Source organism: Orycteropus afer, unplaced genomic scaffold, assembly GCF_000298275.1.
Source record: "Orycteropus afer afer isolate SDZICR_OR568_19922 unplaced genomic scaffold, OryAfe1.0 scaffold00020, whole genome shotgun sequence".
NCBI lineage: Eukaryota > Metazoa > Chordata > Mammalia > Tubulidentata > Orycteropodidae > Orycteropus > Orycteropus afer.
The window spans coordinates 1,815,433-1,831,418 of record NW_006921607.1 but is presented as its reverse complement, the minus strand read 5'-3'; the positions used below and the strand labels follow the sequence as shown (position 1 = coordinate 1,831,418).

The 15,986-nt window shown below is 50.3% G+C and overlaps 1 protein-coding gene across 1 annotated transcript; it reads right to left on the bottom strand.

The window, feature by feature from the left end:
* Positions 1 to 3,325: 3,325 nt before the first annotated feature.
* DDRGK1 (DDRGK domain containing 1) lies at positions 3,326 to 15,635 on the bottom strand. Its single transcript, XM_042783618.1, has 9 exons — positions 15,545 to 15,635; positions 14,051 to 14,257; positions 12,070 to 12,186; positions 11,529 to 11,626; positions 8,312 to 8,434; positions 7,925 to 7,963; positions 4,629 to 4,685; positions 3,866 to 3,914; positions 3,326 to 3,492 (listed from the first exon to the last, which is right to left on the bottom strand). The coding sequence occupies exons 1-9, from the start codon at positions 15,633 to 15,635 to the stop codon at positions 3,326 to 3,328; spliced, it is 948 nt and encodes a 315-aa protein (XP_042639552.1).
* Positions 15,636 to 15,986: the final 351 nt, after the last annotated feature.

Here is a 15,986-nt window from a genome sequence, read left to right as displayed (position 1 = left end):
CAATCCTACTTCTGTAGTGATACTGCCTCGGAAACCCAAGGAGGGGTCGCTATGAGTCGGGGCCGACTCGACGGCACATAACAACAACAACAAGAAGAAATGAGTAACTGATTCAAAACACTAAACACTGAACATCTCCCCCTCCCATCATCCAGACTCACTAATAAAGACACAATCTCTGGCTTTATTCACTGCTCTGTGCAGCCTGGTCCTAACATCCCTCCTTTCCCCAGCATTCCCCTTTCCTCCACTGAACATTCTATAGTCCCCTCAGGGAATCACAGGCCTTCCATCTCCTCTTTCCAGATCTCTGTACCTCCCCCATCCTTTTAGCCTGGAAGACCTCTCTTTATCTGCAGGGGGTCCCTTTCCTGTTCTTGTTGGCTAGGTGACTATCAGTGTCCCCTGTGTGGATTAATAGCACCACCACCTCAGCCACTTGTGGGTGGGGCCATGTTTTGCTCAGTGCCTTGGGGCATCATGCTTTGTACTCAGCACAGGCTCTCCATAAATCATTATTTTTTTAAAAAGCACACGTTGGCTCTTAATTTTTATTCTAAAGATCAGCATAAGCCAAGGATACATGAGGCCATCTAGCTCCGGTGTTTATTTTTAAACTCTTTTTAAGGGGAATTTAAACACACAAATTTAAAAGATGAATCTAACTCCCATGTGCCCAAGGCCAACCTTATAACTAAACATTTTTAAGAAAATCAGTTTGTATTACATGGCTCTCCAACCAGGGCTTGTTGACAACACAGGTCTTGATGGTTCACAAAAAAGAGAAGCTATGATTGAACTAAACTGAACCAGATTACTACTCTACTGTACTTGTAATGGGAGCAACTGGTATCAAAATAGACCTGTGTTAGGCTGGGCAGTGAAGATAAGACACCCCGAACAAACATCATTTGGGGATTACACAATTTATCAGATGGGTTGAAACTAAGAATCAAAAGTTCCTAATGAAGGGGTAGAAATCTAATTCTGAAAAGCAGCTTCCCGACAGGTAAGGACTCTGGCAGAATCACGATGAAGCCCTTGGTCCATGGCTCTAAATCATCATCCATCAGTCCTATCTAAACCCTCAACCACCAGAGAGAGTAACCTTGGTGCTTCAGGGTAAGTGAAAACTGCACCGTCAGGAAGGAATCAAAATTAAATTAGTGCTAATAAATAAGCACATGTAAGCTCATAGTTGTTTACGTGTATGATCAGTGTTAGTGTTACATGTACACGTTGAGTATTTAACCTACTACGTAGGTCTGGTCTACTTTTTACGATGTTAAAGCATTTAAGATAATTCCCTATATTAAACTTGGGGATATTAATGGAATGCTTAGAAGTATTTAAGTTGACAATGTTTAAACATTTGGAAAAATGCCAATTGTTAAACCTGAAAATTTTCATTTGTTAGTTGTGATAACAGTCTGTACACATATTTAGAAAGATGTTAATTATTTGAAGAACTGTTCACTTGATAAATTTTTAAGATTAATACATCGATCACTAAATAATGCATGAAAAGTTGTAGTTTTTTTCCCTCCACACTGAGCTCCTGGGACATAAATGATCTTAGGACACTTCCAGGAAGTGAGGAATGTATGTGCCCTTTTCGCTTGTGGACTCGGAGGGCTGTGGCCAAGGATGGCTGAGGAAAAGAATGGGAGAGATTGTGGAGCTATTCTCTAGCTTGCTAAGAAGCCCCTTCCAGTGAGGGTTTTAATTACTTGCAACTTTATCACCGGCTTTCCCATCCTACCCCACTTCCATGCTGGCGCTTGACACGGGCTGCATAATGGAATCTCCTACTGATGCCTGGATCCTAACACCACCACCCCCGCCAGATTCTGATTTAGTTCTTCTGGGGTGCAGTCTGGCATGAAGACTGTTGGTAACTCCCCGGCTGATTCTAATGAGAACCACTGATCTAACTGGTCACTTCTTCTTTCCCCTTTAGAATTATTATTTTTTAAAATTTTTATTGTAATTTGGGTGAAAGTTTACAGAGCATCCCCTTTAAAATTTTACGTGTCTACTTATCCATGACCATGCCTCCCCTCTCCTACTAGTGGGTGGGCTCCCAGATGGCCTTCCGGATTATGCATGTGGTCCTTCACATCTCCACGTGACACCAAGTGCTCCCAGCTGACAGAAGTAGCAGAGTTGCATTTTACTTGGAATGTAGGGTCTCCTGCCAATACTTACAGCCTCAAATGAGTCAAAAATCACCCTTCACAACCCCTCAAGAAGGCACCATCCTGAAGCTTAATGCATTGGCTCCATATCATTCCACTTAGACAGTTTCCTTCCAGGCCAGAACAGAAAGCTGCCTCCTCCACCAGGCACCAGAAGAAGTAGGTGGTTGTTTTTAGGGGCCACCTTGCATAGAAAAATACCCATTTTAAACACAAGCCTCACCCTCAGCACTGCAGGATGTTCATGCCACTAACAGCCCACAAGCACAAGAGTGACCGACCCTCCAGGAGACACACATCTCCCGGAGGACACCCACGCCCAAGCATATGGTCCTTACATCCAACAGTGGGTGGGGCCACCCACCACTTCGACTTTTTTTTGCTAACGGGGAGAAGTGAATTCATGTGATCTCTTGTGTGAGCAATGTCCCTCCACCGCACAATCATGGCCAACACAAGCAGGCCCTCCCCTTCCTTGTATCTGCCCCACAAGCAGCTGGCCCACAGACCCTCCTTCACTGCCTCAGCCTCTCCCCCTTTTAAAGGCTGATGTTCCCTGGGATTCTGGCTTTGACACTTCTCATTAACTCTTCTCCCTTGGGGCTCTCAGTCCTGCTTAGGGCTCCAGAAACTATTTAAAAAGTGACCCTTCCCTCTCCTTAGAGGAGATGGCTCACTCAAGAGATTTCCCCATTTTTGCTTTGGTGCTAGGGTAGGGAGAGGGTAGAGAAAGACCTTGTCCAGGCCTTGGGGGCTGGGCTTGCAGGTACAAAGAAACACAGGAAGTTGTGTTTCCCTTCTGGACTTTGGGCACTGTCCAAAAAAGCCCAATCCTTTTTTTTCTTCTGAGTGAATGAATGCATGATGAAAATGGGACTTCCTATCTCTCACCAAGAACCCTCCTCTCCTCTTGGATGTATGTGGAGGCCCAGATTATACCTGCTTGTCTGAGATCCCAGGACAGGCTCTGCCACACCAAGCCACACCAAGCTCAGCAGTGCTCATGGGCCTTTAATCTGTAACCGCCCGGCTACTTTCCGTCACCGCCCTGGGACAGTGGGGAAGGAGGAAGATGACTGGCTAGGTTGGCCCAAGCCAGCTCAGAGTACAAGATGGAAAGATTAGGGTCAGGCTGAGGCCTGGGCACAGGGCTCTTGGCCCCAGGCAATGAGGGAGTTGCTGGCCTGGGCAAGCTCAGTGATGGACACCCGGCCCCGCTGGCGGATGAAGTTGGCCACGGCAGCCAGTTCCTCTGGGGTTATGTAGATGAACTTGCCCCGGTCGTCAATCACACCTGTGGGGACATGCAGGTTGTAGGATGTGGGGCTGAGCCCTCCTGGGCCCTTCCTGCCTGTCCTAAGAATGCCCACCCACCCCTTCACAACCAGCTCAGATCCCTCTAGGTCCCTTGCCTGCCTGACCTTAACTGGCTGCACCTGAGCCTGGCTAGGTGTGTTAAACCAGGCTTCATTGCCTGCCTCCATCACCCAACAATTATCCCCAGGCCTTGCCACGTCTTCCTTGTAACTGCATCCCCTGCTCACTGTTCCTTACTTATACCTCTACCCCAGGAATGGTCAACCTGGCCCCCAGGACCAGGTGTCCCCTAGGAACCAGTCTCTGGAGCCTCCTGTTGTCCCTGGAGTGGCTGATTCTCGTTCTCTTACCTGTCAGAGTCCCCTCAGCCAGCAGATCCTGGATGCGGCTTATGGTGTCCTACGAGGAGAAGAGTTTTCAGAGCACAGGCGGGGGCTGCTGTCCTCAAAAAAGCAAGAACCTGCAACCTTCCTCCCACCACAACCGTACCTCCTCCTTTCTTTTTCACAGCCACACCCCAATGGGACCCTGTGCTTCTCCCTTGGAGAAGTCCTGGGGAAAAGGAGCTCTGGTCCCCAGGCCCTGCAAGACCCCTAAAAGGCTCTCTTCCAGCCAAGATGGGAGTGGTAATATTTGGCCATCAAGGCTGGCCCAGCCTGCCTGTAAAGAGCTGTCAAGGTTACTGGGATTGGGATGCTTCGGTTATAGGGGATGGTGGGGAGTGACAGGGTTTAGACTTCTTTTTTCCTCCCTGCTTGAGCTCTAGAGGCATAGTGGATAAGGCATTTGGCTGCTAACCAGAAGGTCAGTGGTTCAAACCCACCAGCCACTCCACAGAAGGAAGATGGGGAAATCCACTTCAGTAAAGTTTCTGCCTCAGAAACCCAATAAGGGTTGCTATGAGTCAGAATCGACTTGATGGGAGTGAGTTTGGGTTTTTTGATTTTTGTTCTTCCATCTACTAGAATGGTGGGATTCCTACATGACTTATTCTTGGTTGACGGTAGGATGGAGGGGGCAGCGAGATTCCTCACCTTCAGGACATGCTCCCTCTGCTAGTCACATAGACTGCAGGGCCACATTCCATATAGTGGACCACCTCCCAGGGCTTACCTGAGTCCGCAGGCCCACATGGGAAGCCAGGTCTTCCAAGAGCACCACCTTGGACTGCTACAAGGAGAAGGAGAGCAAAGGAGAGAGGTGAGCTTGGGCCAATTCTTGTCAACATCAGTACCCCCAGTAAGTTTGCATTCTACTCTGATCTAGTCTGGGTGCTAGAGTGATACTGTGTGCATCCTTGTGGGAGAGCCTGGCTCCCATCACCAATGCTCACACACTCACAGTCACCCAAATACAGAGAGACACACACATTCATACATTCCCACCACCTTGCTTACCAGGAGTGATCTACCTAAACTTACCACCTGCCCTACAGGCCCTGGTCTGGCCTGGGGACTACTCTGAGAGACACACAGACACACACACACACAGTGTGTGCTACACACAGCTGCCACCTTGTCTCTGCACCCAGCTGTATCTTTTTAACATCATACACAAGCTAGATAGGGAAGCAGAATAGAGATAAAGAGAAAGCAGGTAACAGCCACCAAGTTATTTTAAAAAGCTGTCACCACACATGAAGCTCAATTGGCATAATAACACTACACAAAAACATTGTTCCATATCCTACTTTGGCAAGTAGCAACTGGGATCTTAAAAGCTTGCATGCGGCCATTGAGATGCAACGATGGGTCTCTCCTCATCCATAGCAAAGAAGAATGAAGAAAACCAAAGATGTATGGAAACAATTGTCCAGAGCAACTGGTACACACGCGATCCTCAGCCTGTATGACTATGAGAGCAGAAGAACTAGATGGTGCCCGGCTACCACTGTCAACCACTTGGAAGGGGATCTATGTAGGAGATCCTAGATAGAGTGGGAAAACAATGTGGAACAAAAGTCAAAATCATAAAAAAAGAAAATAAAAGGGACCAGGTTTGCCGGTCGGATAGAGCCTGGTGAAACCCCTGGGACTACGGCCCCTAGCTGCCCTTCAGGTCTGAAACTGAACCCATTCCTGTGGGTTCCAGCCAAACAAAAGACAACCATATGAACTGAACATTTACATTAGGTAGATACGCTCCTTGGAGAGATCAATGATGGGAGACTAGAAGGGCTGTGTATGCACAGGGAGACAGCTCAGAGGGTAGCAGTGCATGGGAGGGATGGACACAGGGAAGAGGTGACTATGGGGAGGAAGTGGGAAGAGAGCTGTTGCATTGTGGGAAACTACAGTCGATGTCATGAGACACAATGTATGTGAACTGCTGTATGGAAAATGAATTTGCTCTGTAAACTTTCACCCAAATCACAATAAAAATTAAAAAAAAAAAAAAAAGCTGCCACCATGGACTTGTGTTTTCTGAGGATCTGCCAGGACAAGGCCCTGCAATGTGGGGTGTGCAATGGTGAACATAACAGCTCATGCTCCTAAGCTGAGCCTGGCTGATGGGACACGCCAGTCTACGGATAAGGAAGCCAGGGTCTTTCGGGGGGCACACTTATTCCTGCCTTTGCTCGCCCTTACCCTGGCCCTGGCCTGAAGCTGCCACAACCCTGACAAACCCACATTTCTTTTCACTCATCCTTTTCACACCATCTGATGCACTGAGTGCACCCTTAAAATAACTAACACCTCTAAGTACTTTCCATGTACAGCCACATCCCAGGTGCTTCCTCACACTCTCAGTAGAACCTGTTTCCAGGGGTACAGGCAATGGTTCACTGCAGGGTCCTACACATGCATCACCTGCCCCCCAACCCCCGACAGCATGACTCAAGAGAAGAAGGTCTTTTGTGTTTCCGTGTACTTTCCATAGCAAACGAACTGGGGGAGGAGCAACGCGGTGACACCTCCCTGGCTGCAGATGGCATGTGACTCTCTGAAATGCCAACCCGTCTGTGCAATCAGGGAGGCGAGTGAGCTGCAGTGGGGCCAGGAAGTGGGTGAGCACAAGGTAACCTGGCCAGCTGGCCTCTACCGACATGGCAGGGAGCAGGCTCTGGGCTCTCAGTGACAGCTCAGAGCAGAAACATGGAGTCCCCGAGAACCTGGACCAAGATTTTGCTGGGGCCAAAAGTAAACCAACTCAACCATAGTCAGAAAGGAGAGTGGACTGACAAGAGCAAACTCTCTGCAGACCTCAGGTATACTCTGCTGGGCATGGGAATGCCCTGAAATCCTCGGAGCCGGGAGGCGGCGGGGAGGGCAGCAGCTCCAGGAGAACCAACCAGCACAGGCTGGATGTACCTCTAAGCTCCAGATGTTTGGAGAACCCTAGAGCATGGCAGCTGCAGGAAGCCATCAAAGAGACTACTAGAATCCCCTGGGGGCCCTTTCCACCTAGGAGGGCTTCCAGGGATTCAGAGCCACGTTGTTGCCCACTGCGTAGATGGGGACTGGGAGTTGCAGAAAGCATTAGGAAATCAAATGATATCCTGCCAAAGACTGCGGCCCCTGATACAGCGTTCCAGGGAAAATAGGCTCCACGGGGGGAGTGCTCAGAGCTTGGGGGAACAGGATCCTCTGGAAGCTGCTGGTGTAACCCCTTCTCAGGAACCCCCAGCCCAGGCTGTGGGCCCAGGTCCCCACTGCTGGGAGGCAGCTAAACCCTGCTCTCTTGGTGGGGGTGAGGGGAGGATTATGCAAGCCCTGGCTCCTTGGCACCCCCTAGTACCACCCCCAGCCTCGCCCCCGTTCCCGCTGCACTCTTTCCCTCAGCCGCCTCTGCACCTCTGAGCTACACTTGAAAACCTCTCCCCTCAACGCATCTTTCGTGGGAGAGGAGAAGTTGCTTAGCAGCAAGGCAAAGCAAGACGTGCTTATGCAACCTGGAGCAACATCCGGGCCGCCTGCGCTGAGGCGGTGGACAGAAAGGGACACACCTGCCACCCCGCCCTAGATTCCAAAGGAAACACCATGCTGTTTCCCCTGGAAGACCCAGATCTCAGTCAGGGCCACATGGCAGGGGACACTTGTTTTGACTTGTGGAGCTTCAGTCTGACAGAAGTGACAGGAAATACATGTGAAAAAGCTCAAAAACACAGTGAGTCACTGAGCACGGGTCTGAAGAGCTGTCAAACACTGAGAGTGAGGCACGAGCAAAGGTTTATGCTACCCACACAGACCGGTCCTTCTTCCCCTTTGAGGTCAGAAAAGAAAGGGCTCTCCTGGCCAGGACGTTGCAGCTCAGCTTCTTTGGTTGCCCTGCCCACTCCTGCACGTGCCGGAGTGAAACACCCACAGCCTCTGCTCAGATCCTCTCTCTCTAGGCCCCAAAGAGAACATCTACAACATGTATGCAAGGGCAGGGAGCTGGTCCTGGGCCTCTGCTCTGCAGGTTCTTACCTTAATGTAATTGATGAAGTCTGTCAGGAAGCTGTGGGACTAGAGGAACAGAAAAATCAGGGTGAGTGTCTCCCTTGCAAGAGGCTGCAGGGCCTGTGCCTTCCCACCTGACTATGACCACCACCTGAGTGCCATCTATTTGTTCGCCCAACCACCTGGGGTGCCACCTACAACCTGCCTGCATGGGCAGGTGCATGGTGAAGGTTTTGTAGCACCATGCTCTAAGGACAAGGCCTCGGGCCAACAGAGCCTGCTGGTACTGATACCCACCCACCTCTTTTACTGCCTAGCCAGAGTGTGTGGGATAGGATGGCCAGCCATGGGCTGACCTAGCCCCCAGCTCCTTGGTGTGTACAGGGAGAAGTTTCCCAGGCATGCTGGACCTACCTGTTCCTCTGTCATGGTCTCACTCACGCCCTCCTCCTCCACCACAAAAGCCTCCTTCAGTTTCAGGTACTCCTCATGCTCCCGCTGGGCCTGCTCCTCCCGGGCCTTCCTCTCTTCCTCCTCCTGTGGACACAAAGCAGCCAAAAGTCAGGTATTTGGGGGCAGGGTGCCCTCTTCTGGGCCCTCCTGTCCCACAGGATACCAAAGGTAGGCCAGCCCTTTCTCAGGGCTCAGAACCTTTAAGACCCTGACCTCTACCCTCTCCAAGCTGAAGAGTAGGCAATGCCCCTCTTCTCATCAGTTTCATGACTACTACTTTTTTTTTTTTTTAATTTTTATTGTGATTTGGGAAATGTCTGGTTTCTTGTTTTGTTTTTATACTTCTGCATTAAGAAACTGACTAATAAAAACGCAAGATATTTGGTTTAAAAAAACCCCAAAAACCCTGCATGACCCTATAATGTCCCCACTTTCTACCCCATCATGCCCACACTTCTTGAACAAACACCAAGGTCCATTTCTTCACCACCTTTTAACCTTCCACTCCAATCTGACATTCCCTGTTCCACCAAAACTCCTCCTATGACAGTGTCACCAATGCCCTCCTTCTCACTAAATCCAAGGGACACCCTTCAGGACTCATAGCCCCGTCCTCTCACTGGTGTAGGGCACAGAGGCTATCCGTGCCTTTCTCTGTTGGCTCCTAGGCTCCCAGTCTCTCCTGGATTTCCTCCTGCTTCCTGGGCCATTTGTTCCTACCTCCTTCATCACTCAGCCTGGGCCCTTCCGTCCTTTCCTGTTTCCCTGGACACCTTACCCATACCCACAGCATCAACAATCATATTCTTGCCAATGACTGTCATTGTACTCCGGCCCAAACCTCTCCTCCCAAACACAGCCCACGTGACACACACACTTGGCTGTCTCACGGGCACCTCAAATTTAGCATGTCCAAGACAGAGCCTGTGACCCATTCCCCACGTTTGGTCCACCTCCTTAGTTCCTCACTCAGTGAATCACACTGCCATCAGCCATCTGCCCTGGTCAGAAATGATGTCTCATCTTCCTTTCCCTCTTTGGTATCCTGAAAGCTTCTTAATCTGTCTACTTCACTCATCACCACTTACTGCAACAATCTCCACCAACACAAATCATTTTCCAAAGCCCTCAGAAAGGTCTCTCAGAATATCTCTATATAAAGCTAAAGCTGGGCAGAGGATATATAACATGAACCCCGAGCATCTTGTAGTGCCAGAAAGTAAATGTACTAAAAAAACATGATGGGAGTAATGCCAAATGGACACAGATATCAACTTAAAGAGCTCCCCAAGCTGGAATAATTTGTGCAAAAAAATGAACGATAACCAACCCCTTATTTTCTTTGTTTTTTTAGACATAAGCAAAAGTCTAAAATATCTGTAAACACATATGGACATAACGATTAAGTAAGTAAATAAATAGGGAAAAAAGACAAAGGTCCTGGAATGAAGATTTCCAAATAATTTATGTAGCTATTCTCCACTCAAGGAGGTGGAACATAACCCCCTACACTTTAAGTGTGGGCTTCGCCTAGTGACTTGTTTTCAAAGAGCAAAGTATGGAAAAATCTATTGCCCTCGAACTGATTTCAACTCACAGCAACCCTTTAGGACAGAGTAGAACTGCCCCGCTGGGTTTCCAAAGCTATAAACCTTTACGGAAGCTAACTGCCTCATCTTTTTCTCTCAGAGCAGCTGATGGGTTCAAACTGCTGACCTCTTGGTTAGCAGCCAAAGGCTTTAACCACCATGCCACCAGAACTCCTTACAGTATGGAAAAGAGGGGGAGAAAAGAGTAACTTGGGAATGGAGAAACCGGGCAAACACAATCTCAGTTAGGTGATCTAGAGTAACATCATTAGTGTTAAGTCAAATTGATAACATGTATCCTTGATATGTTGTGTTGAGAAGGGCACTTCATCTCTATGGTCTTCTTTCCAGTCTAACTGTGAGAAGAACATCAGCTGAACTCAAATTGAGGCACATTCTACAAAGAACTTGACCAGCACTCCTCAAAACTGTCAAGGTCATCAAGAAACCACAAAATCTGAGAAACTGTCATCCCAAAGGAGCCTAACAAAGCACGACAGCTAAATGTCACAGATCCCAGATGGGACTCTGGAACAGAAAAAGGGCTCTGGGGAAAAATTAGTAAAATTTGAATAAAGTATGGCGTTTAGTTAATTAACATGCCAACACTTATTCATTAGTTACGACAAATAGACTTTGTAAAATGTTAATAAACAGAGAACTGGTAGAGGGGGAAGAGCCCCAGGATGAATATTAAAGGTGCAAAAGGCAAGATTTGGGAGCTCTGGTAGCATAGTGCCTAAGGCATTTGACTGCTAACCAGAAGGCTGGTAGTTCAAATCCACCAGCCACTCCTCGGAAGGAAGATGGGGCAATCTACTTCTGTAGTTGATACTGCCTCAGAAACCCAAGGAGGGGTCGCTATGAGTCGGTCCGACTTGGCGGCGCATAACAACAACAACAAGGCAAGATCGATGTTCAGAAAGGCTAAAACCCTCTCTGCTAATGTGCTCATGCTGCCCTCCGCGGTGCTCTGGCCCATCTGCTACAGAACCCAGGGCCTGGCTGCCTGCCATCCAGGGTCCCTGGACTCGAGTCACAGATGTCAGCCTGTAGGCTCTTCCTAACTAAGGAAGCCCTGGCTTTCACCCTATATACCCCACATCTTTGTGGTGCTCCCTTCCTTGGGCACCTTGTTCTGAGACTGGAGGAAGACACTGGCAAACGCTCATGAACTGCCATCACTGCAGCAGCCCGCAGGCCCTGGGCAGCCCCTGCATGGCAGGCCCTGTACTAGACACAGCACAGGGAGGGTCCACTGCCTCTTACAAGGCCTCAGTAGCCTCAAGGGCCTCAGGATCCAGACCTGCCTTACTGTGCTGAGCCTTTCTCCTCCTCTCCTCCTGCTTACTCTGCTCTAGCCACTTGGACCACCACCTCAGTGCCCTTGAATCCAGGCATGTGCAATAAACCATATGCACAGGAATCCCAGTGCCTGGCTCTCCTTCTCAGAAACCTGACTTAAGGCAGCCAGCTCTCCACAGGCTTTGTCTGCACCTGATCCTTGGCCCATCTTCGAGGCTGGAGGTACTGGGGGGCTGCATGGGAAGCAGGGCTGGCCAGTCAGGGATCAAAGGGATCTACCTCACCTTCTGCTCCTCCTCTAGGCGAAGCCGCTCCTCCTCCTTCCTCCACTCTGCCTCACGCTGGGACTCCAGGCGCTTCCGTTCCTCACGCTCCGCCTCCTCTGCCTGGAGAAAAAATCTGGTTGCCATAGAGTTGATCAACCCTGAGTCATGGCAGTACCATGTGTGTCAGAGTAGAATCAGCTTTCCAATGGCTGATTTCCTCACAAACAGATCACCAGGCCTTTCTTCCGCAGTGCCTCTGGGTGGACTCAAACCTCTAGCCTTATGGTTAGCTAAATACGTCAATCTTCTGCACCACCTAAGGAGAGAGGCTTTCACAGAGGACACATCCCCTACCCTTAGCTAGAGCATGCCCACCTCTGAGGCTGGAGAAGGCAATGCCTGGGCCAGGCCAGAGAATGAAGCTGCAGGAAGCAGAGCCAGGCAAGCCCAGGGAGGGATGGCCCTTTGGGGAAATTTATCCTGGGATGCAAGGAGCCCCAAGGGAAGGTTCTGCCACAGGGACAGGTAGGCAAGGACAGAGCTGCACCCCATCCTTCACTTGCCTCACGCTGGGCTTTTCGCGCTTGTTTCTCCTCTAGCTTCCGCAGTTTCTTGGCTCCAATTTTCCCTGACAGGTGACTTTCCACTGGCTTCTCAATGTCTTCTTCTCCCTGGGCTGGGAATGGTCAGAGAAAGAGGCTTCAGGCCCTGGTGAGAGGGGACCAACATTCTTTCTTCATAGAGGAATCCCCTTCACACCCTTGTGAGTATCACAAGCCCAGCTCTACCCTCCAGAAGCATCTGCTATGAATGCAGAAATCTGTACTATTGAGTGAGTGTGTTAGGGGAAGGAGAGGGCTCAGAGGCCATGGAGTAAAGGGACAGATGAGAACTTTAGATGCTGTATAGCCATGAAGAGGGAGACCCAGGGTTCTAGTGTCCAAGAGTCTAAAGATCAGACAGGACTGTCTGGGTTTTCAGAGGTCTCTGGTTTCTGTCTGTGAGCCAAACCCCCAGGGAAGAATGGCCCCTGGGAAATTTATCCTAGCCAAATCTAAGTCCTCTTCACTGTAGTCAGGAGCTGAGGGTTCTAGGCTCAGGCCCTGGCCATGGTTATCCTTTCCTGCCAGCAGGCCCTGGTCAAAAGGACAGCCCTGGCTCAGGACTATCCTAGGACTAGTGGAAAGGTAAAGACCAGGTAATGTCTGAGCAGCAAGACGTCTGACCCCATGTCTGAGGTAAGAGGAGTGGCAAAACAGAAAGCCTCTTTTTGAGCCAAAGGGGCTAATCCCCAAGGTACAAGGGAAAAGACTCCAAATGCCCTGTTTCTGGGAAAGGGCCAGGTGTCTTCTTCTCAGGCTCAAGCCAGCCATTAAGTACTTGAAGAAGGTGCATTCTTTCTGCAGTGCAGAGAATTGCTTGGTATGGCTCTTCTAGCCATGGTCTTTGTGACTCCCACAAGATGACTGGCTAAAACTATGCAAATGTAAGGTCCACCAAAGGGAATGGACAACTTACTAAGAATGCAGATAAGATATATGGTTGCCTTCTGGGGGTGGGACTGTGCAAATAAGGAAAACACTAATGTGACAAGGTCAGTTTTGTCATCTTGCTAGGCTTAAAATGAGTCCTCCCAGAGGCAGCAAAGCAGGATCTCACTGCCGCTGAGAGAAGAGCCTGAGGTGAAGGGGAGTATATCCTTGCACCCAAGATCCCTGTGCTAGACCTCCTCAGCAAAGAGATGGCAGGAAGATGACAATGAGATGGTGGCAGCTGAACCAAGAGACCAGCACAAGACAGAGCAGCAAGACTGCTGGCCCATGAGTGAAAAAGCTGAGTGCCTGTGGGCAGGCGGGTTGCTGGTGGAGTGGGATGCAGAACTAAAAGAGCTTTTTAACACTTGCCCGAGCAGGGCAGAGGCCAGGCTGAGAGGCCAAGGGCCAAAGAGAAGTGTGCCTGCAAGCATAGCAGAGGAGGGGCTGTCTTGTTCCAAGAATTCTATCCTGAGCATTCCTGAACCTGAACTGTAACCTATTACTTACCTAATAAGCCCCATAATCATGAGTATGGTCTGTGAGTTTTGTGTGGCCATTGCAATGAATTATCAAATGCAGCAGAGGGCGCAGCAGAGAAGTGGAGAGTGCCATGGGAGGGATGATTGGTGTCAGAATTGGTTAAAAAAAAAAGGTTGACCCTCTGTTTCACAGGGGTCAGCCTGGACTGATGCCGCTGATGTTGGTTATATCTTCCCCTTGTGAAATCAGAGGAGGGCAGAGGACACTGCATGTGAGCCCTTACTGAACTTTCTCATAATCCTAAGGGCTCTGCTGGTCTCCCAGCACAGGGGAGATGGAGGCCTATGGGTCTCTACTCCCCAATTCCTCTTCTGAAGTTACAGGTGACAACATCCCAGTATCTGCAGAAGCTCCCAGTCAGGCACTCTGGCCCTAGGGCAAGGTCCTCAGGGAACAAGTGTGCCCACACCAGCATACTCCCCTCCCCATTCACCCCCCTTCCTCACCAGGCTGGGCCCCTCTCACCTGGGATGACTGCCTCTTCCTCATTCTCATCCACCTCTGCCTGGGCCACCCGCTGGGCTCGACGCTGGGCCAGCAGGCGGCTGCCCAGGTCCCTCCGGCGCCGGGGTCTGCCCTCAGTTCTCTGCTCCCCAGGCTCTAGGCGCCCAGGCTGGGCCTCTTGGCCTGCTACACCTGGCTCCTCTTCATTGTGCTGTGGCTCTTGGGCAGCTAGAGGGAAGAGAGGAACCATGATAGTGCCCAGCTGCCTGGCCCACCTGATGGCAGGAAGGGCAGTATTCTGGGAGGCTCATCTTCTTTTGCTCATCCTCCTCCCAGGCTCTTGCTGCCCACAGAACAAAGCCCAACCTTGCATCTTTGCAATCTGACCACGGAGGCCTTTACAACCCAGGCCAACACCCTGGTTCTCGGCAGCAAGCTCACCTACCTATGGTGATACCTTCCGGTCAGCCCCACCTTTCCGGCTGACTTGTCAGTACTTTCCATGCCTTGCAAAATGGAGCTAAGGCCCTACCTTCTCCAGAAAACCCACCTGGCCTCTCCAGACCTCACCCAAATGCCCAATGCATTAGTTCATTGGTTTCTTGCCTTATGTTGTTTGCCATAATTTTATCTAGCACTCCAATCAGAGTCTACTTGCTGGCAGGAGCTGAGTCTCCCTTCCAGGAAGGCTTTTTGGCTACCTGCCTTACCTCAGCATCCCTTTCCCCTGCCCTTGGGGCATGATGGTGCTCTGAAACAGCCCGTGGTCCAAGGGTGGAGGAGAGACACAAACACAAACCCATATACCCACAAGAAAATGGCAGGGAGGGAAAACGACAGGTGTATCTGCTCTGTGTCCTGGCGGATGACAGACACAGCTTCCGGTCTGGGTGCAACTGGTGGGATACAGAAAGGGGGGGAGAGGAGGCTAAGGGAGGGAGCATGGGTGCTTTTCTTAGGGTGGGCAGGGGAAAAGGGGGCTTCACAGAGCTTCCTGAAGAGGCCTCATGCTTCCTTCCAGCCTGTGGATAGGCAGAAAACATTCAAGTGTCCGTTCCCTGGCACCCTCTCTAGACCTAACTTGGAAGGAACGGGACGCTCTGCGGCCCCCAATGGGCGCAAAGGGGAATAGCCCAGAGGAAATGAGAGATGACAGTGGGTTATCGATCAAGACCTGGCCCCTCCGGGTATGCAGATCTAGAATGTAAGGAAGAGAGGAGCGAGCTGGGACAAGGCTCTGGCTTAAAGCTGGAAGAACAGCGAAGGTCTTCAGGACTGGGTTTTAGCACTGCGGTTCTCAACACGTCCCTCTTCGCGTGCACATATGCGCATGCGTACGTCTGTCTCACGGCCGCCAGAACGCTGTCGGACAACATCTTTGTCAGGCCCATCCGGCAAACACCTCCTCGAAAAGCACATCAAGCGCATGCGCAGGGGCCGCGGCGCGCCGGCATAGAAAGGTTCAGAGACCGTAAAACCGGGCCTCGCCGTCTATGGCGCAGCGGTATCTCCTACCTGCCGCCGCCCGGCCTCGGCTGCGAGTCAGGAAGAGGATAAGACCAACGAGCAGAGCTGCTGCTACCAGGTACACCACGGGAGCCACCATGACAGCAGCTTCCCGGCGGAACCAACGCCTCCACCCGGAGGCTCAGGATCTCCCAGGCCCCGCCCAATGCCCTTATGGCCCCTCCCAGTTCCCATTCTAGACTCCGCCCACCTGTCAGCCCCGCCCAGACCGCGCACCTTTTACTTCTTTGCCTTTTTTGCCCCATCAATTATTTTCCATGTCTTCATATGGTTTTTTAAAAAATATTTTATTGTAATTTTGGAGAAAATTTATATAGAAAATTCATTTCGCATTTAAAAATTGCTGTACAAAAGGACAAATATTGTACTAGTCCGTTATTGTGAAAGTTAAGGAAAGGTTTATATATTGGAGGACATTTTCTTTGTTGGT